Here is a 23,285-nt window from a genome sequence, read left to right on the forward strand (position 1 = left end):
AATTAAGTCTTCCTTCATTTGTTACCAGATCCGCACCATCTTTCTCTCGTACGGCTACATTAGCAGCTAACATTAGCCACGCCGCTAGCTCTCTGCTGGGCGAGGGCGTGTATGTGATGTATGACGTGACAGTTTGTGACAAATGTGCGCCTGCTTGTCTGCGAGGAGACACAGGAAAGAGCGAGGAGAGCCTAAAGTGTGCGCCCGCAGCTAAAAGTCCTGCGTGAGAACGTATACTCAAATATCAAGATATAGTCATTTTCTATATCGAACAGAGACAACCCCGCGATATATCGTATATATCGATATATCGCCCAGCCCTAGTTGAAAATGATTTGCAAATCATTGTATTCCGTTTATATTTACATCTAACACAATTTCCCAACTCATATGGAAACAGGGTTTGTATATTTCAACATTTCTGTCAACGAAGATTTGCTTCAGACTGTGACACATAGTCATTTTGATAGTAGTCTAATATAGCTAATATAGCTAATATAGACACTTACGTAAAGTGTTGTTTTCATGATAACATTTATATAAAACTTTTAACGTCATTTTGATAGTAGGCTATTATAGCTAATATAGATACTTACGTCAAGTGTTGGCTTCATGATAACACTTAGAAAAGACTTTGAATTTTTTGAAGCCCTGTATTTTTGTATTTTTGGTCCAATATGGCTCTACGTTTTGGGTTGCCGACCGCTGCATTAACGTAATTCATCTCTGTACATATCAGCTAATCTAAAATAAAGGTAAATTTGACATATGCATAATTATTGTATACTGTATTTTAGTGAATAATGACAGGTACTTTGATTATGTTCAGTCACATTCTGGCAACTTAATATCGAGTTTGTTGGCGCTTTAAAAAATATATATATATTTAGGTTTTTTTTCAGGATATGTTAGTCTATCTGTGTTGGCCCTGCAATGAGATAGGCTCAAGCACCCCCCGCGACCTCAAAAAGGGATAAGCGGTAGAAAATGGATGGATGGATGTTAGTCCCACTTTTAAAAACAAATAACAATTAATGTGTTTTGAAAAGCTGGTTTGAACCAAATCTTTGTAACAGTTTTTTAGTGCATGTAAACACAAAAAGTGTGTGCTCGTTTAAGGTGGGACGCAGGGCCCTTCAGGAGTCGTTGTGTATGAGGCCACAGAATTTGGTGCCACACCCTCGCCTTCCGGAAAGCCGGGGCTGCTATGGCGCTAAGCAGTGTTCACGTGCTGCTCAGCAACACAAGGCTGTTATTTCCCCCCGGGACCACCGGCCTGGGAAGCTCTTGCCTCCAAACAAATTTGCTGTAACTTTATCTGCAATTGGGCCCTGGATTGGGAGCAAATAGAGGCAGCCTTGTGAGGCCCCTGGGGGAAAAAAGGGCGAGGGGCGGCGAGCTGGAGGAGGCAGGGAAACGATACCAAGCGCTTTTATGTCAGGCAAAGGAGGAAGTGTTATCAGGAAGAGGACCCAGACAAGGGAGCCACTTCTAGTGGAAACTGGAGCACCTATCAGCTGCTTTGCATTTAGATCAAAAAATCAAATAAAAGCAAAGACAGGTACAGAAGCATCTATTGGTGTGTGTGTGTGTGTGTGTGTGTGTGTGTGTGTGTGTGTGTGTGTGTGTGTGTGTGTGCGCGCGTGCACATGTCTTGCAACACACACTCCAGGTCTCTTTAAGTTGCTCCTTTGACTCCTCTTCAAAGGACCCGCCTAACGTGTAAAAGTTTGCAAGCCGGGAGTTTGTCTTTGCCCACAGCAAGGGACAACTGAACCATTTGGCAACAAGGGCCGATTGTTGAGATTGAAACTAACACGGAATATCAAGTCAGAGATAGACACTTGTGAATGACAAGAGTATGTGAGCTTTGTGGCAATTCAACTTTTTATTTTATTTTCATAAAACATTTAAAAAATAGGGACTCTGGCTTCCTTCTTGGACTAAAATCTGTGGATGTGCAGTTTGTTCTGTTGGAGTCCAGCAGGGGGCAGTCTAGCACCACTGAATGATAGTGACAGGCCTGGTCCTGAGCAGGACACACACAAACACACACACACACACTGTGTGTCTCTCTAGTTCTATCAAACTTAACAGGACTTCTACTTGCTATCTGGCAACACTTAGTGCCAGCATGGAAAATGATGTAAGAGAGATAAAGGCGACCTCTGAAATCCAAACTTTGGTTTCACTCCACTGAGACAGAACATGGGGGGAGAGGGAGTTTGCCCGGTGTGTAGTTAATGTAAGCCAAAGTACTGAATATTACCCTCCCACAGTGCCGAGGCTTCGAGCCGGCTTGTGTTTTGCCACAAATAACGCAGGCTCCAGCTCTCCATGAGCGCTGGCTCCTTGAATAAAACATTCAGACTTTTTCGGGTGTTGTTGACGTCCTTTTGTGTTCAGGGGATTTCTTAATATTGAACCAAGCATCAAAAATGCATGCGATGCAATTGCAAAGATTGTCGAAAACAATTGTATCGTTGATTTTTGCCTGTTATTACACTCCTAATTTCAAATAAAGTAATTCTTGGATTACTGACCTGCTGAATAAATAATATCTATTGTTTATACAGTGTGTAAAAAGAGATAAATGATTAAAAAAATATTGTAATCAATATCCAATAATTAACTTATGGACTGAAACATTTGCCTACATTGTAGATTTAGCAAGAAACATAATACGTATTTTATATTCTGCTAGTTTTATATCGTACACCTAATGGACAAGTATATTTAACCATGTGGGAGACTTTGCATTGTATTAAATGCAATCCTAAAAAGGGCATAATATTTTTAAATGGCGTATTTTTGTTTAACTATTTTGGTTTGCATGTGTCAATTAATTTCAATCCTAAACAAACAAAAAAAAACATGTATTGTATTTGATTATTTTTAATTATTGCCCTTTTAATGAAAAAATGCGACATATTCTTTTTTGTAAAATAAGTCCTGTTATGCAAATGTTACTAATTGAATAATCATTAAAACAAAAGGACACAATAATTTAAAAACACATGCAATTGTGTTTTTGTTTAGAGCTGGAATTAAAATATTTGAGCAAAAAAGTATAATTATATGTCCTGTTTGGTTTTGGGAGTATTGTTAAATAACTGCCAGTGTATCGTACGTTGTCATTTTATCAATTTAACTGAAAGGACAAACAAGTCAGTTTTCATAGTGTGCATATTAAAATATGTATTTAAAATAATTTAATGTGTGATCACAATGAACTCTCATGGACCATAAAACAGATCACTTTTTCACGTTTTGGATTTCTGGTCACTGACATCCACAGCAGGCTCCTTCCGGCACCCCACTACCCAGGCGGGGAGCCTACGTTGTGGGCTGGTGAGCCTTGGGGGGTGGCCGTGATGGACCAGTCTCACAGGAAAAGTCCAGGCTCTGCGGGGCTCGTGTTACCCAGCCGGGGGACAGACGGGGCAATGCCGTCCTCTACTGGGTCCTCCTGATGCCAGTCAGAACGTGGCCCCCAGCTACACGTCAGCAGAATGGAAAAGTGACAACAGGTTATCCACCTAAAGCAAATGTAAAAAAAAGCAGATTTTTTTTTTTTTTTTCCATATTTAGGTTTTATTGAATATTTCATGCAACAGGACATTAAGGGCTTAAAACCACAGAAATTCAGGGACTTATAGACATTTTTTTCATCATTTGACCTATTTTAGGGGCCCCTGTCAGTGAGTTCCAACGTGCCCCCTGGAATTGTCCTCACTTTCCCCCTTTTTGGGCGCCCCTGAACAAGAGAGAACTCCTTTGTTTATTTTTGTGTGTCGCCACCTCGTTTGCACGCAACATTTCCTGGATTTATTTATGTCACACACCTCCCAGGTGATTATTTGTGGGAAGTTGCGTCATTTTACAATGTTTGCTTTGCAAATGTTAGTAAGTGTGGGATTTTTTTTTCTTTCTTTTTTTTTTCATTCTTTTTTCAGTGCTTTTTAATCATTTTGTATGTTAAGACCACCCTGGGAAGAACAAAAAAACATTTCGCCTCCCAACTCTCAGCCACGACTATAAAGAGTATAATTTGTCTATTAAATTGTATAAAATACACCCCTACATAACATTGTATCCATATTAACACTAAGTACAAAACAAATAAATACCTATAGATCAACTTGCTACAAAGAATAACAAAAACATTTATATCTGTTTGCCTGAAATAAAAAATGTTTATCCTTATTTAAACTTGAAAACATGTTTTATCATTTGACACTGAAAAAATCAAATTTTAAAATAAACAATGAAAATAATGAATCAAAACTGATCAGCAACATTAACAATATGCAAAACTCTTTAACCTACAAAACAAAAGTACTAAAACAATTTGTTCTGATTTCAATCAAACAAACATTAATTATTTTAAATTATATATTTTTGGGGAATTAAACTAACCTATCGTGTTAGATGCCTACACACACCAATGAAACATGTTCTTCCTTTTGGAATACAGTGCTTACTAAATGCCTGTATAGTGCTGTCAAATTATTTTCTTTTTTAAAATCAAACTAATCACTTTAGATTTTGGATTCATCATGATTAATCACAGGTTCTTTCTCATCTGCATAATTTAAATCAACTTAAAAAAAAGAAAAAAACATTTGGACATCAATGGAACATTGTACAAATGTAAATTTTTTTGCTCAAAAAGTATTTTTTGCAGTTTTATAACCTTGTAGCTAACCACCTTTTTAGGTAACCATCCACAGTTGAGGTAAAAGAGCATCAATTGTGTGATTAATCTGTGTACATACATGATCCTTTTCTGTTAATAGCTCATTTTTATTTCATATTTAGCTCTTTTTTTTTTTTTTATAAAAGCTGAAATTTTACATGGACTGAAAGTTTTCGGACTTTGTCTCCAAACTTTTCTTTGTGTTAAGGTGATAGAAATCATTTGCTCACGTGTTTGTGTGGGCGGGTGCATAGCAAATTATATAGTGTGTGCGTGTGTGTGTGTGTGTGTGTGTGTGTGTGTGTGTGTGTGTGTGTGTGTGTGTGTGTGTGTGTGTGTGTGTGTGTGTGTGTGCGTGCGTGTGTGTATATCTGCCCTTCTTGCAACAGGGAAAAATAGCTTCCATATGAGGACCAGAATCATGGTGCCAATAAGGGAAACCATCGCATCTAATAGAGAGCCAAATACTACAGTCTGTGAGCATTGCTCCAAAGTCTGATTTTTTGGTTGATTTAATGTACGTCCAAAAGTATGGACAGTTGCAAAGGCAGAAATTTGTGATGAAACAGGACGGCAGCTAAAGTAGGACTTCCCCATTCATCCCTGAAAAAACCTGCCAGGTGAACAGCTGATTTTACGACTTCTGGTGCTGTTGTAAGACAACCGGCGTCCCATATGTGACCATAGGATGAACAAATACACTACGGTACTAAGACTATATTGACCATTAACAGTTAGCTTCTACAATAAAATTAGGACTTTTGTCATACTTTTGCCAAGTAAAATTCCAATAATTGTTATAATCTCGCCAACATTTTAAAGTTTATTTATAAAATTGTGACTCTTGCCGAGTAAAATTACGACTCTTTTCATAATATTGCCAACATTTTAAGCTTTCTTGTAAAATTGCGACTGTTATTGAGTAATATTCCAAATTTTATCATAATATTGCACAAATACTAAATTTTTCTTGTGAAATTGTGACCTTTTTATTGTGAAATTCCAACTCATTTTTCACAACAAGCTTTTTTGTATTTCCAGAGTATGTATATATTATTTATTTTGTAAATACAAATCTTTATATATCTAGAAAGGGTGGTCCTAAAGAGGCAGGCATATTTCGGGGGTCTGTGTGTGTGTGTGTGTGTGTGTGTTCTTGTATTTTGTATATTGTATTTCTACCCTTCTTGAGACATCAACAAGGAAAAGTAGCTTCCATATGAGGATCGGTGAAGAAGTAAGGACCGAAACCATTGCATCTTATAGAGAGCCAAATATTAGAGTCTGAATATTGCTCCAAAGTCAGAATTTTTGTTTTATTTAATGTGCATACAAAAGTAAACATTGACAGGTGCGGAGGCAGCAATATATGATAATTTTATTTTAATTTTCCTGAGGGAACTCTCCTGAAGGAATCAATAAAGTACTCTCTATCTATCTATCTATCTATCTATCTATCTATCTATCTATCTATCTATCTATCTATCTATCTATCTATCTATCTATCTATCTGTCTATCTATCTATCCATCTGTCTAAAACAGGACGGCAGCTATAGGACTTCCCTATTCATCCAAGAAAAAACCCGCCACGTAAACAGCTGATTTTACTGTACGACTTCTGGTACTGACATAAGACAACCCACGTCCCATATGAACAAATACACGACTGTACTAAGACTATAGTGGCCATTAACACTTAGCTTTCACAGCTGGGTTGCCCAAAGTGCGGCACAGGGGCCATATGTGGTCTGTGACTCGTTTGTGATCGGCCTTAAGCACATTACAAAAAACTAAACATAGAGATCTCATTTGCACCCTTTGAGGTGGAATATATCAAAATTAAAGTGTTCCCAAAGAGGAGAGATTTTTCAAATTGACTGTGTCAGTTTTAAAAGTGCTCCCCCTCTGGTCGATGTATGAAATGACAAGTGTGTGTAAAATTTTGTAGTGCTCCCCCCTCTGGCCAACATATGTAATAAAAAGTGTGTAAGAAATTGAAATGCGCCCCCTTTGGCCCAAATTAATAAAACTGTAATAACTTGAAGTAAATAATGAAGATTAAAAACTAATTTAACAACAAAAAAAATAAAAGAATACAAATATAACTAAAACCTTACCTTTTTTATATTTGCTCAGTATGTATATATTATTAATGTTGTAAATATAAATCTTTATATATCTAGAAAGTGTGGTCCTAAAGAGGTAGGCATTTTTCAGAGGTTTCAAAAAGGTAACAAATACAAGAACGTTGTGTGTGTGTGTGTGCGTGTGTGTGTGTGTGGCTTAGCTGTGGTTTCTCCTACTTTTTAACCCAACTAAACGCACACGCGCACTCTTTTTGAGCTTTAGTTAATAATGACTCTATTGTTTCAAATTTAACTTTGTATAACAAGTGTGTGGTGATATTATCACTGCATATTTCCATAATTTCCAGATTGAGTGTCCACCACTGTGGTATTTATTCCCACAAAATAGCCCATTAGCATCAGCTGAAATGCTTCAATGCCGCCATAATTTAAGCCGACCTCCATCATTAGCCATATCTCTTTCCCACAGAGAATAAAAAAGACTTGTCAAAGCCACATTTGGGGGTTTCAGCAAAGGTTAATTTTCAGACGGTGCCGCTCTTGTCTGGTGATGAGAGGGGTGGCGCTCGGGTTGTGATTTTTTGGCAGACGGGGTTAGAGTCCAGCCATACAAGTCTTAGTGGGACTATTGGGGCTGAGAGTGACAAGGTTAGGGTCTCAGGGTGTGGCAGGTGTGAGGTCACATGCTGTCTTTTGGGGAGGGGGGCTCTAGAAATGATACATGACCTCAACCCCTGGGTTGATTGGCATGAAGGGACGAGGGTCTTGTCCCTGGTCTCCATCGTCCTCCGGCCCAAAAGAGCCTGCAAGGTCAGGGTGTTGCTCTTATTTTGACAGCTTGTGATTCTGCGTATGAACGTGTGCGTTGTCAGGCCAACATCTTCACCCTCTCTCCTTCCAGCTCTTTGTGGTGGTCGTCTGGAACTTTGAGCTCTACATGATACCACTGGCTCTGCTGCTGCCCTTGGCCTGGAACTACATCCTCATCATGTCGGGCAAGGACACCAGGCAAGATGTGGTGAGTGATATCCTTCCGCCTCTCTTTTATTACGCCTCACACAACGCACGCGTGGTGACGGCGTTATTTCATGAGGGCATTTTGCTCTTTTCTCTTCTACAAAACATGAACTTGAACACAGTGGCGTGTTTATTTGTTTAGAATAGATCCCCATTAGAAGCCATTCATCTCCCTGGGATCAATCAGACAAACTGTAAAAAAATAACCAGTATATGATATGTCAATAAATAAATACATTCTGTAACCAAAATGTACTGTAAGATTACAACAAATGGCTTTAAATATACCCTTATATAACACAGTAAAACATCAAAATCCTTTGTAATATCACAACAGATTACTGTAACTAGACAACACTTTAGGACAAAGCACTAATTAAGAATACAATTACAACTGTGAAGTTACACCATTTAGTCTTGAAGGCCTACTGAAATGAGATTTTCTTATTTAAACGGGGATAGCAGGTCCATTCTGTGTCATACTTGATCATTTCGCGATATTGCCATATTTTTGCGGAAAGGATTTAGTAGAGAAAATCGACAATAAAGTTCGCCACTTTTGGTACTTCCTGAAAAAGCCTCGCCTTTACCGGAAGTCGCAGACGATGACGTCGCAAGTGTGGGGGCTCCTCACATCTTCACATTGATTTTAATGGGAGCCTCCAACAAAAACAGTTATTCGGACCGAGAAAACGACAATTTCCCCATTAATTTGAGCGAGGATGAAAGACTCGTGTTTAAGGATATTGATAGCGACGGACTACAAAAAAAAAAAAAGAGTTTAAAAAAAACGAGTTTAAAAAAAACGAGTTTAAAAAAAACGCGATAGCATTGGGACGTATTCCGATGTTTTTAAACACATTTACTAGGATAATTCTGGGAAATCCCTTATCTTTCTATTGTGTTGCTAGTGTTTTAGTGAGTTTAATATTACCTGATAGTCTGAGGGGTTTGTCCACGGGTGTCTTGACGCCATGTCTCACGGGAGTCGACGGCAGCTGTACGGACGACACAAGCTCAGCTGATATCCGGTAAGTGGCGACTTTTTAACCACAATTTTCTCACAGAAACCTGCTGGTTGACATTCGGTTGGGATCCATGTCTGCTTGACCACGCTCTGATCCATAGTAAATTTTCACCTTCGGGAATTTTAAACAAGGAATCACCGTGTGTTTGTGTGGCTAAAGGCTAAAGCTTCCCAACTCCATCTTTCTACTGTGACTTCTCCAATATTAATTGAACGAATTGCAAAAGATTCAGCAACATCCATCCATCTTCTTCCGCTTATCCGAGGTCGGGTCGCGGGGGCAACAGCCTGAGCAGGGAAACCCAGACTTCCCTCTCCCCAGCCACTTCGTCTAGCTCTTCCCGGGGGATCCCGAGGCGTTCCCAGGCCAGCCGGGAGACATAGTCTTCCCAACGTGTCCTGGGTCTTCCCTGTGGCCTCCTACCAGTTGGACGTGCCCTAAACACCTCCCTAGGGAGGCGTTCGGGTGGCATCCTGACCAGATGCCCGAACCACCTAATCTGGCTCCTCTCGATGTGGAGGAGCAGCGGCTTTACTTTGAGTTCCTCCCGGATGGCAGAGCTTCTCACCCTATCTCTGAGGGAGAGCCCCGCCACACGGCGGAGGAAACTCATTTCGGCCGCTTGTACCCGTGATCTTATCCTTTCGGTCATGACCCAAAGCTCATGACCATAGGTGAGGATGGGAACGTAGATCGACCGGTAAATTGAGAGCTTTGCCTTCCGGCTCAGCTCCTTCTTCACCACAACGGATCGGTACAACGTCCGCATTACTGAAGACGCCGCACCGATCCGCCTGTCGATCTCACGATCCACTCTTCCCTCACCCGTGAACAAGACTCCTAGGTACTTGAACTCCTCCACTTGGGGCAGGGTCTCCTCCCCAACCCGGAGATGGCACTCCACCCTTTTCCGGGCGAGAACCATGGACTCGGACTTGGAGGTGCTGATTCTCATTCCGGTCGCTTCACACTCGGCTGCAAACTGATCCAGTGAGAGCTGAAGATCCCGGTCAGATGAAGCCATCAGCACCAAATCATCTGCAAAAAGCAGAGACCTAATCCTGCGGTCACCAAACCGGAACCCCTCAACGCCTTGACTGCGCCTAGAAATTCTGTCCAAATTCAGCAACACAGATCTCCAAAATACTGTGTAATTATGCCGTTAAAGCAGACAACTTTTACCTGTGTGTGCGCGTAGCGCTCATACTTCCTAAAAACGCCTGACGTCCTGCGTACACGTCATCATTACACAACGTTTCCAAGACGAAACTTCCGGGAAATTAAAAATTGTAATTTAGTAAACTAAAAAAGCCGTATTGGCATGTGTTGCAATGTTAATATTTCATCATTGACGTATAAACTATCCGACTGCGTGGTGGGTAGTAGTGGGTTTCAGTAGGCCTTTAACTTCAGTCAAATGAACTGTAAAATTACAGCGCTGCAGATAGAGTAAATTGCTTGAAATATATTTCACAGCTAATTACTGTAAATGTCTGAAAGTAATGTTATTCATAGCCTGCAATATGCTGTGAAATTACAATGACCTTTTTTAGTAATAATACTGTATTTTGTGTATATGTATGTATATAGTATGAGTATACATGTACAGTATGTGTACAAAGGTTTCTAAACATTTTTGAGTATACATGTGTATACGTGTATATATATATGTGTAAATATATGTATGTATACATGTGTGTGTATTTATTTACATATGTATGTATATATGTATGTATGTATGTATACATGTGTATTAATGGATGTTTATGTACATGTATGTATGTGTTTATACATGTGTGTGTATGTGTTTATATACCTGTGTGTATGTATGTGTATATATACATTTGTGTGTGTGTGTGCATATGTATATATACATGTGTATGCATGGATGTTTGTATACGTGTGTTTGTATGTGTTTATATACATCTGTGTATATACATATATATACATGTGTATGCATGGATGTTTGTATACGTGTGTGTGTATTTGTTTATATATGTCTGTGTATACACATATATATACAGTACGTGTGTATGTAGGTGTACACGACGAGTTGAGTTTATACCAAAAGGTTCTATTTTGGTTTCATCTGACCACATGAAATACTCCAAATCCTCTGCTGTATCATCCATGTATCCATTTTGGTATAAACTCAACTTGTCGTGTTTGGAGGAAGAAGAATACTGAGTTGCATCCCAAGAACACCAAACCTACTGTGAAGCATGGGGGTGGAAACATCATGCTTTGGGGCTGTTTTTCTGCTCAGGGGACAGGACGATTGATCCGTGTTAAAGGGGAACATTATCACCAGACGTATGTAAGCTTCAATATATACCTTGATGTTGCAGAAAAAAGACCATATATTTTTTTAACCGATTTCCGAACTCTAAATGGGTGAATTTTGGCGAATTAAACGCGTTTCTATTTATCGCTCTAGGAGCAATGACGTCAGAATGTGACGTCACCTAGTTAATAAAGCCGCCATTTTCTCAAACACATTACAAACACCGCGTCTCAGCTCTGTTATTTTTTGTTTTTTCGACTATTTTCTGGAACCTTAGAGACATCATGCCTCGTCGGTTTGTTGTCGGAGGGTGTAACAACACTAACGTAGGGATTCAAGTTGCGCCACTGGCTCAAAGATGTGAAAGTTGCAATAAATTGGACTAAATTTGTTCAAAATACGAGGGTGTGGGGAAAGCCGACGAAATAGTCAGTCGTTTGTTACGAAAGCTATGCTAATACAGAGATGGCAAGATTGTGTGGATATCCTGCGACACTCAAAGCAGATGCATTTCCAACGGTAAAGTCAAAGAAATTTGCCGCCAGACCCCCATTGAATGTGCCGGAGTGTCTGCACATTTTACCGGCGGTACTAAGGCAGACATGCCACAGAGATGTATGGATATCCTGCAGATACATTTCCAACGATAAAGTCAACTAAATCAAAAGGTGAGTTTTGTTGATGTTGTTGACTTATGTGCTAATCAGACATATTTGGTCGCAGCATGACTGCCAGCTAATCGATGCTGACATGCAATTTAGTCTAGCTGTATGTACATTTGAAACATCCAGCGTTTCCCTCCACCCACATTTAATGCCAAACAAACACTTACCAATCGATGGATTTAAGTTGATCCACTGTCACAAAATGCGAAACTTCCGATCGTTGGTCTGCACATTTTACCGGCGATGCTAAGGCAAACATGGCAGAATGGCGTCAATAGCTATTCGCTCAATAGCTTCAGTTTCTTCTTCAATTTCGTTTTCGCTATCTGCCTCCATACTCCAACCATCCATTTCAATACATGCATAATCTGTTGAATCGCTTAAGCCGCTGAAATCCGAGTCTGAATCCGAGCTAATGTTGCTATATCTTGCTGAGCTATCCGTATTGGCATCACTGGATGACGTCACAGGAAAATGGACGATGGCTTCACAGAGAGCGAAAATCAGGCACTTTAAAGCTTTTTTTTAGGGATATTCCGGGATGGGTAAAATTAAAAAAAAAAATTTCAAAAAATAAAATAAGCCACTGGGAACTGATTTTTATTGGTTTTAACCCTTCTGAAATTGTGATAATGTTCCCCTTTAAGGAAAGAATGAATGGGGCCATGTATCGTGAGATTTTGAGCCAAAACCTCCTTCCATCAGTGAGAGCTTTGACTGGTTGACCAAATACTTTTTTTCCACCATTGTTTACAAATAAATTATTTAAAATTCCTATAATGTGAATTCCTGGATTTGTTTTTCATATTCTGTCTCTCACAGTTGAAGTGTACCTATGATGAAAATTACAGACCTCTGTCATCATTTTAAGTGGAAAAACTTGAACAATCGGTTGCTGACTAAATACTTGTTTGCCCCACTGTATATACTGTATATATATATATATATATATATATATATATATATATATATATATATATATATATATATATATATATATATATATATTTATGTGTACATGTGTATGCACGTAGGTATGTGCACACATACGTGTATGTATGTGCATACATACATAAAGTTTAAGTTAAAGTACCAATGATTGTCACACACACACTAGGTGTGGCGAAATTTTTCTCTGCATTTGACCCATCACCCTTGATCACCCCCTGGGAGGTGAGGGGAGCAGTGAGCAGCAGTGGTGCCGCGCCTGGGAATCATTTATGGTGATTTAACCCCCAATTTGAACCCTAATGCTGAGTGCCAAGCATAGTGGTAATGGGTTCCATTTTTATAGTCTTTGGTATGACTCAGACGGGATTTGAACTCTCACGATCTGCAGATCTCAGGGCGGACACTCCACCCACTAGGCCACTGAGTCATAAATGTGTATGTATTAGGGTTGTACGGTATACCAGTATTGGTATAGTGCAGCGATACTAAGGAATTATATTCGGTAACTCAAAAGTCGACAATGTATACTCTCATTTAAAGCTTACTTTTGGATCAAAAGTGCATCCGTAAAATATATGCAAATTCACAATTTACAGAAAGTGATGCACATTATATTTTAGCAGATGAAGAAAAATCTGTCATATTTTTCATATTGCCAATTTTGAGGCAAAGAACATGAAGAAATAATAGGCAGTCACCTTGAGCTATGTTACACCACTTTACCTGCTGGTAAGATTTATTTAATTCATTTCTTTTTTTTTTATCTCCTATACCAATTAAATAATGTCAAGGTAATGTCATAGGAAACAGACGTGTTTTAATCATGGCCAGGCACATTTTGGAGAGAGCAGCGAGAGCATGGACTCCACGGTGAGAGTGTGAAGAATGAAGTCATTCATTTAATACCAAACTTCTCTCAGTCCGAATTGGAAATAGCAAAAAGACCAGTGGGCTTTATTTATCACTTTTTAATTACTGTCATATGATGTTTTGATTAGATTCAAACCTCATTTTACACTTTCTAATTGTTATGAAAACACTCATGTTGTAGGGTGTTATTGCATCATGAGTATCTTTATACGTATATGCAAAACATTAAATATGCAAAAATCTTACCATTTTTTACTTGAAAAAAGTCATTACTGACTTAAGCTTTTATTTGGTTTGCTGTCATTGCTTTTACATTCTATTTACAACATCACATTGTATTTTATTTGTAATATATTCATACTATACATAACCTATTTATATCATATTCTAGTTACATTATTATGTACATACTATTTCTGGTACCCTGTGGGCTAAATCTAGGAGGTCTTGTACTCAATTTTTCATGTGTGATTTTATGAAAATACATTTCATTCAATCCTTAAATTGAAGATCAGTGCAAAGGTCACATTTCCATGTGCAAAAGGTTACAAAACCGAAGCATGTGTTCTCTCCCTATTATCAAGCATTGATGTAATTATAACAATCACCAGAACTTAAATTAACTCAGCACTTATATTGGAACTAATGGTCCTATTTTTATATTTATTCACCAAAAAGGTGAAGAATTAAAATGATCAGTTTTTTTCCATTAGTGTGCATATAGTTGTTCACAAAGCACCCTACTTGCAACATGCATTGATTTTAAAAAGTACCTAGACTTACCTAAAGGTGGCGACGTTGCTTGACAAAAAAAACAAACCCTCACATTCCTCAAAGCAAAGCCTGCTACTTTTATTCATGCAGGGATAATGATGCTCCTCTTCCGTGCCTTTCCTAATTAAAAGGAGACAACCGAGGTTATATATTCTTGTACATCGCCACTTTACTTGACGTAACTCCCACTTGATGCACAATGGCTTTCCTCTCCTCTTCCAAAGGGGACTATTGCGCCTCAAGGGCCACAGGAAGTGAAAGATGTTACTGTTTTATGGCCCTTAGCAACGCCATTTTTTTTAGCTTCAGTTTGTTTTCATTGAACTATTATGCTGTCCAATTTTCTTTGTTTCATTGATGGCATCTATACTAGACACCAGCGAGAGCTATATGCATGTTGTTGTGTGCTTTGCATCGTAACTTAGGATACTGTAAATAAGCACGTGGCATTACCTTTACGCCCATGTGTCCCGTGAGCACTGTCTCTGTTTGTTCTACTCAGTGAGTCTTTCACGAGGTTAAATCATGCTTCTTTACACTTGGCAGAGCAGAGAAACAAATAGAAATAAAGGGAAAACACTTTGTAATTACTTAAAGGGAAATGCAATGTTTTTATTTTGCCTATCACTCACAGTCCTTTTTGTAAGACAAGAACACATTATTATTTTTTTAATGCATCCTAACTCGTAAATAAATGCTAGCAAAAGTCAGCTAACAATGGAGCTTTATTCCACCTATAAAACGCTCTAAAAATATCCAAAAACCTCCATCAATGTTTTATATACATGCTGGAAGTATACATGTAATGAAGTAACATTCATAATAACATGTAATATTTACATGCTGTAAGTATATTTGTAATGTAGAAACATTCATAAAAACATGTAATATTTACATGATGTAAGTATATATGTAATGTAGTAACATTCATAATAACCTGTAATATTTACATGATATAAGTATATATGTAATGTAGTAACATTCATAATAACATGTAATATTTACCTGAGGTAAGTATATATGTAATGTAGTAACATTCACAATAGCATGTAACATATACATGATGTAAATATACATATATATATATGTATATATATATATATATATATATATATATATATATATATATATATATATATATATATATATATATATATATGTGTATATGCATATATGTATATGTATATTTACATCATACATGTTATTGTGAATGTTACTACATACAATATATATATACATATATATGTATATGTAATGTAGTATCATTCATAATAAACATGTAAAATTTACATGATGTAAGTATATACTGTATGTAATGTAGTAACATTCATAATAACATGTATTATTTACAAGGGGCGGTATAGCTCGGTTGGTTAAGTGGCTGTGCCAGCAACTTGAGGGTTCCAGGTTCGATCCCCGCTTCCACCATCCTAGTCACTTACGTTGTGTCCTTGGGCAAGACACTTTACCCACCTGCTCCCAGTGCCACCCACACTGGTTTAAATGTAACTTAGATATTGGGTTTCACTATGTAAAGTGCTTTGAGTCACTAGAGAAAAAGCGCTATATAAATAAAATTCACTTCACTTCACTTCACATGGTGTAAGTAATGTAGTATTATTCATAATAACATGTAATATATACATGATGTAAGTATATATGTAATCCAGTAACATTCATAATGAAATGTAACATTTACCTATTTTGCATCAATTCCACAGACATATCACATTGTTTACACTACTGATCATGGCAGACTTTATGTCATTGTGTTTTGGTATTGCTAAGTGCTATACAAGATACACAAACTAAAAACATAATGAAAAATCCCTTACTGTACAATGTCTGCTACCCTGGAATGACGACTGATGGAATGTTTACATCTTCCTGTTTAAATGAAGAACTAATCATAATCCTCACGCAAGCTGGTCCCGCAAACTAGCATATTTGTGTGTCTCTCTCGCCATCTCAGATATCAATGTTGACCAACTTCTTAGTTTATGGCCACAACCTTATACTATCCAGGTAAGAAGCATGAATAAAATGTAGAATTAAATTTCACCAACTCAGAGGCGATGCAGCAGCAGCTCTATATGTTGTGTTAGCTCGTTACGTCTCTGTGATCACAACTTGGCGTTAGCGCTTGTAATAACAATATCCTTAATAATTGGTTAATATTTAGGTTAGGAAATGTGCTGTTTTTTCCGGACTATAAGCCGCACCCACAACATTTTAGAAGAAAAATGTATTTTGTCCATTTATTAGCTGCACCGATGAATACGTTATTTTAGGACATAATTGTTCTTGAATTGCAATAAGAAACATATGTTTAATGTACCGTAACATTTTTTTATAAATAAAGTCAATAATGCAATTTTTGTGGTCCCCTTTACTAAGAAAAGTATCAAAAAGTATCAAAATACCTTTTGGTGCTGGTAACGATACCAAAATGCCAACCCTAATATACACATATGTGTATGTATATATACATACATATATGTGTATTTATATACACATATATGTATGTACATACACATACATGTATGTGTATATACATACATATGTGTGTATGTATGCATGTGTGTAAATACATGTATGTGCATATATATACATATGAGTGTACTGTATATATATGTGTTGAATACATATGTGTGTGTGTGTGTGTATACATACGTGTGTGACTATAAATCACAGATATATAGAAGATTAGAAATGTTTGTTTACAGGGTTCAAAGCTTGGGAAAAAAGTAGCGGTTCAATCAATTAATGTTTATTTATATGGCCCTAAATCACCAGTGTCTCAAAGGGCTGCACAAACCACAACGACATCCTCAGTAGAGCATAGTCAGAAATATACGGTAAATGGAGTATTGTTGTTGTTTTTGTTTTTGGTGTTTATGGTCGGAATAGTGTATTTCTATTACCTGCATTGTTAGTCACCTCATACTTGCCGTATTTTACGAGTTTGAATGTATAAAAAAAATAAACACGTGTTTTTTGTCTTCTATAGGCACTGGGAATGGTCAAGGTAGATTTATTTATATAGCACATTTTTAAAACGACTTCCCCAAGGTGCTGTACAGATTAAAACAGAAAGGTATAGCTTGGTTGGTAGAGCAACTTGAGAGTCCCATGTTCGATCCCCGCATCCTCCATCTTAGTCTCTACCGTGTCCTTGGGTAAGACACTTTACCCACCTGCTCCCAGTGCCACCCACACTGGTTTAAATGTAACTTAGATATTGGGTTTCACTACGTAAAAGCGCTTTGAGTCACTAGACAAAAGCGCTATATAAATATAATTCACAAAAACAAAATAAAAAAAAGTATTATGAATATTAATCAAAATCACACTAAATACATAACATAATACATATAAAACACAGTTAAATATGAAAAAAAAGTCCATACATAAATCCAGCTCAGCTTGTGTTTAAGGCCAGTGCAAATAAGTAAGTGAAAGATAAGCAACATGCCCCCAAAAGAGCAGCTTCCCTTTAAAGCTGAACACCAAATGATAGTCTGAGGGCAGGAAGGCTCAGCCGTTTGGGGTCTGCAAAAGTCTGCAGTTGAGGGTAACCTGTGTTCGACTCACAGGGAGAAAACACAAGCGTGTACGCTGGAGTGCAGACTTCCTAATCAGCTGAAGGACCTTGATGCATGCGAGGGTTCAATGTGAGGACCTTTCCCCCAACATAGTCCTTCCACTCGCAGATAAACAAACACCGTGTTCCTCGCATGCTGTAATTCACTACCTGTTGTGTGCTTACACGCTGCTTTGCAAACTGACCTGGGATCACCGCTCCTTACCACTCGCCCTAACCTTGACCAGTACCTGCTCAGCAGTTGCAGCCCCCTCAAAACAGCGATTAAAGGAGCTGACGCACCAACAAGGTCACCGACCCCCTCTCTTATCGTGTCGCACTCTCCACCTGTGAACCCTGACCTCCCCGACCTGCGTGTCTTGCTTTAACGTGCCCGCGGAAACAAACAAGGAACTCAAAGGCGAGGTGGAGCTTTCACAGCGTTGTGTGCTCTGTGCTGAATATATGATGATCAAAATATTTTCATATTTGTGTTTCCATTTCATTAATGACATTACTTTTCAAAACTGGACTGGTTCATATTCCATTCCAAACACGTTGTACCAGAAGCTGCCAATAGGCTGCAAAGAGCAAACTCATGATTATTTGCTTCGAACTCTGCAAAAATGGTTAGAGGAAGGCCCAATAAGGGATAGGTACTGTTCACATTTGAACCCATACGGTACCCAGGTACCGTATGGGTTCAAATGTGAACCCATACAAAAGTCCTTGTCTGTACTTTTGTGTGTGTTTATAAATGTTGTTTTTATGGTAAAATCTCAATTTTGTTGGATCTTGTTTTGTTATCACATTTCTGAGTCCAAAACGTTACATGGCAGTAGTGTATATTTTTATTTTCCAACTGTCGCGCCCTACAAAATGTTAACACTGCAAGTACAAACCCTGTTTCCCTATGAGTTGGGAAATTTTGTTAGATGTAAATTTAAGCGGAATACAATGATTTGCAAATCATTTTCAACCCATATTCAATTGAATGCACTATTCAGACAAGATATTTGGTGTTCAAACTCATAAACTTGATTTTTTGTTTTTTTTGCAAATAATAATTAACTTAGAATTTCATGTCTGTAACACCTTTTTTTTTAACAACACTCAATAAATGTTTGGGAACTGAGGAAACTAATTGTTGAAGCTTTGAAAGTGAAATTATTTCCCATTCGTGTTTCATAAAGAGCTTCAGTTATTCAACAGTCCGGGTCTCTGCTGTCATATTTTACGCCTCATTATGCGCCACACATTTTTGATGGGAGACAGGTCTGGACTACAGGCGGGCCAGGAAAGTACCTGCACTCTTTTTTTACGAAGCCACTCTGTTGTATCACGTGCTGAATGTGGCTTGGCATTGTCTTGCTGAAATAAGCAGGGCCGTCCATGAAGAAGAAGGCGCTTAGGTGGTTCCAAAACCTGTATATACCTTTCAGCATTAATGGTGCCTTCACAGATGTGTAAGTTACCCATGCCTTGGGCACTGATGCACCCCCATACCATTACAGATGCTGGCTTTTGAACTTTGCGTCAATAACAGTCTGGATGGTTCGCTTCCTCTTTGGTCCGGATGACACAATGTCGAATATTTCCAAAAACAATTTGAAATGTGGACTCGTCAGACCACAGAACACTTTTCCACTTTGCATCAGTCCATCTTAGATGATCTCGAGCCCAGGGAGGCCGGCGGCTTTTATAGATCTTTAACTTGCACTTACAGATGTAGCGACAAACTGTATTGAGTGACAGTGGTTTTCTGAAGTGTTCCTGAGCCCATGTGGTGATATCCTTTAGAGATTGATGTCGGTTTTTGATGAAGTGCCGTCTGAGGGATCGAAGGTCATGGTCATTCAGTGTTGATTTTGGGCCATGCCGCTTACGTGGAGTGATTTCTCCAGATTCTCTGAAACTTTTGATGATATTATGGACCGTAAATGTTGAAATTCCTCAATTTCTTTCAATTGCACTTTGAGAAACGTTCTTAAACTTTTTGACTATTTGCTCACGCAGTTGTGGACAAAAGGGTGTACCTCGCCCCATCCTTTCTTGTGAAAGACTGAGCATTTTTTGGGAAGCTTTTTTTTATACCCAATCATGGCACCCACCTGTTCCCAATTAGCCTGCACACCTATGGGATGTTCAAAATAAGTGTTTGATGAGCATTCCTCAACTTTATCAGTATTTATTGCCACCTTTCCCAACTTCTTTGTCACGTGTTGCTGGCATGAAATTCTAAATTTAATGATTATTTGCAAAAAAACAAAAACGTTTATCAGTTTGAACATCAAATATATTGTCTTTGTAGCATATTCAATTGAATATGGGTTGAAAATGATTTGCAAATCATCGTATTCCATTTATATTTACATATAACACAATTTTCCAACTCATATGGAAACAGGGTTTGTATTGTACTTACTACACACCAGCTGTTTGATTTTAACGTGCATCTTAGTGAAGGTGTTGAAATTGTCATGTAAAATCGCCAATGCTAAACAGTACCATTTCAATAGCAAAGCCAATGTATGTTAGCATCGCGCTAACACATTTTTTGGAAAAGTAAAGCCTTACTTTAGTTACGTTGGGAGCATTTTTGCAGTCAATTTCTTTGTTGGCATTGAACATTGCAACATTACCTAGTGCAGGGGTGTCAAACTCATTTTAGATCGGGGGCCACATGGAGAAAATTCTACTCCCAAGTGGGCCGGACTGGTAAAATCACGGCCTATTAACTTAAAAATAAAGACGTCATTAGATTGCTTTCTTTGTTTAAAATTAGAACAAGCATATTTTGAAAATATACAACAACAATGTACATGTTGTTGGGTTGTTTTTTTACACTTAAATGTTGCGGTTAATAGTATTATATCTTTATTTGTCGTTAGTTGTATTTTCTGAATAAATTATCTACTAATGTTTATCAGTCAACTCATTGGTGTTCATTTCCAATCTATCACGATACGAAAATATGTATCAAAATCTATTTACAGAATGTTATTTATGTAGTTTGATTATTCTCCTCGACTGATGTACTAACATCATGTGGTTTATTTTGTACATATATAGCATCATCTACAAAGATACAAATAATTGCTATTGCGACAACTAGTGGACACATTTAGAACAGCAGTTTCTTTCATTCAAAAGTTTCGCCTCATTTTTACACTTAGCAAAGTCACCCGGCTGGCCAGATGAAACCTGTTCCCGGACCTGATCTTGAGTTTGATTTATTAATTTCCCCTCGGGGATTAATAAAGTACTTTTGAAGCTGATTCTGATAATTAATCAAGTACCCACCCAGGCCTACAAGGACACTTCATTAGGCACACCTGCACAATATAGTGATTTTCAAAATTTTAAGAATACACTTGAACAATTTTCAATTGATGGTGTCAGAGAGAACCTAGTTCTGGGATGTCAAACTTGTTTTAATTCAGGGGCCACATGGATAAAAATCTACTCCCAAGTGGGCCGGACTGGTAAAATCACGCCACGTTAACTTAAAAATTAAGAGAACTGCAGATTGTTTTCTTTGTTTAAAAATAGAACAAGTGATAATGTTCATCAGTCAACTCATTGGTGTTAATTTTAATTTTCAATCTATCAAGATAAAAAAAAAAATATCAAAATCAAATTACAGGATGTTATTTATGTAGTTTGCTCATTTACCTCGACTGGTGCACTACCATCATGTGTTTTTTTGTGTTTTTTTTTTATATATGTGCCATCATCTACAAAGATACAGAGTATTGCTATCGCGACATGTAGTTTACACATTTAGAACAGCAGTTTCTTTCATTCAAGAATTTCGGCTCATTTTTATACTTCGCAAACTCATCACGCGGGCCGGATAAAACCTCTTCGTACATTTGACACCCCTGACCTAGACGGACTTTGGCTGAGTCCGCTCTCAGTGCTGCTGGAGTGGCGAAGCGCCAAAACAACCGGGCATGACGTCTTGCGCAACCGTGGCCGTAACTACCATTGAGGACACCGAGGTCATGTTATCCGACAAAAAAAGATGAAAAATGTACTTTGTGGTGGACATTGTGCGTACTGTACTGTACAGCACTATGTGATCATCCTCTCACAATATACAATCTTTAGTCATGCACTGCTGGCTGCAACTCCAGCAACGTAACACAACGACGTCCACTTTTATTATAGAAATCAACCGACCCGAAATGAGTTGTCATCAAACTATCCAGCCATCCATTTCCTACAGCTTTTTCCCTTTTGGGGTCACGGGGGGCGCTGGCGCCTATCTCAGCTACAATCGGGCGGAAGGCGGCGTACAACCTGGACAAGTCGCTACCTCATCGCAATTGTCATCAAACTATTAACATTAAATTAGACTGATATAACTAATTTTGTTTTCATCTGAATGAAATTGACGTTGTCGGGGAAAGACCGTTGTCATGTCAGCCAGGTTGTGTTCGCAGAGATCCACTCTGCTGTGCGTAGGTCTTTGTGATCTGTGGTGCGGGGCCCCAAAACTTCAGCATATTAATTCAAAAAGTGGACTGTTACAAAATCATGCTGATTGTCCAAGATGGTAGATAATACAACACAGGGGAATTCTACCTCAATAAAAGCTTTTGTTAATCTGGAAATTCATTTTGATGCTGGGATACCCAGGATTTCAGTCTTTCAAACCTCCTCTTGACACCAACTTTTGACCTCAGTATTTGTCAAATCCTAGTTACGGCCCTGTAACATGGAAACTTTGGATTTTACCGGTGGGATTTGGGCGGTACCAAAAAAAAAGTCCCGGATTTAGTACCCATCCCTCTGCCCAATTATGTTCCAGTATGACTGTTTTACTGTACTACTGTAATACTGTAAAATTGTACATGGTAATTGGGATTTGTTATATATTGTATATATTACATAAAAATATAAATAATTCATCAGTATATATTATACAGTATATTGTATATATATGATATGTAGATATTACATACCTGTACTGTATATGTTATACTTTATATTGTTCGTACGGTACATTTTTTAGTTTACATTACACCGGTATTATCCTTTCCATCCTTTGTAACCGCTGAATGTTCGCCCTGAGATCGGTAGGTTGGGAGTTCAAACCCCAGCCAAGTCATACCAAAGACTATAAAAAATGGGACCCATTACCTCCCTGCTTGGCACTCAGCATCAAGGGTTGGAATTGGGGTTTAAATCACCATAAATGATTGCCGGGCGCGGCACCGCTGACCACTGCTCCCCTCACTTCCCAGGGGGTGATCAAGGGGATGGGTCAAATGCAGAGCACAAATTTCACCACACCTAGTGTGTGTGTGACAATAATTTG

The 23,285-nt window shown here is 38.2% G+C and overlaps 1 protein-coding gene across 6 annotated transcripts in view; it reads left to right on the forward strand.

Moving 5' to 3' along the window:
* The window catches only part of LOC133556373 (multiple C2 and transmembrane domain-containing protein 1-like), a 439,257-nt gene that overhangs the window by 301,895 nt on the left and 114,077 nt on the right, over positions 1–23,285 (forward strand). For all 6 annotated transcript variants that reach the window (XM_061906234.1, XM_061906235.1, XM_061906236.1 and 3 more), the window contains one exon: positions 7,689–7,805. In XM_061906234.1, the coding sequence (XP_061762218.1) occupies positions 7,689–7,805 (117 nt within the window). The remainder of the gene's footprint in view (positions 1–7,688; positions 7,806–23,285) is intronic.

The sequence above is a fragment of the Nerophis ophidion genome, linkage group LG07 (genome assembly GCF_033978795.1).
Source record: "Nerophis ophidion isolate RoL-2023_Sa linkage group LG07, RoL_Noph_v1.0, whole genome shotgun sequence".
In the NCBI taxonomy this organism is placed as follows: Eukaryota; Metazoa; Chordata; class Actinopteri; order Syngnathiformes; family Syngnathidae; genus Nerophis; species Nerophis ophidion.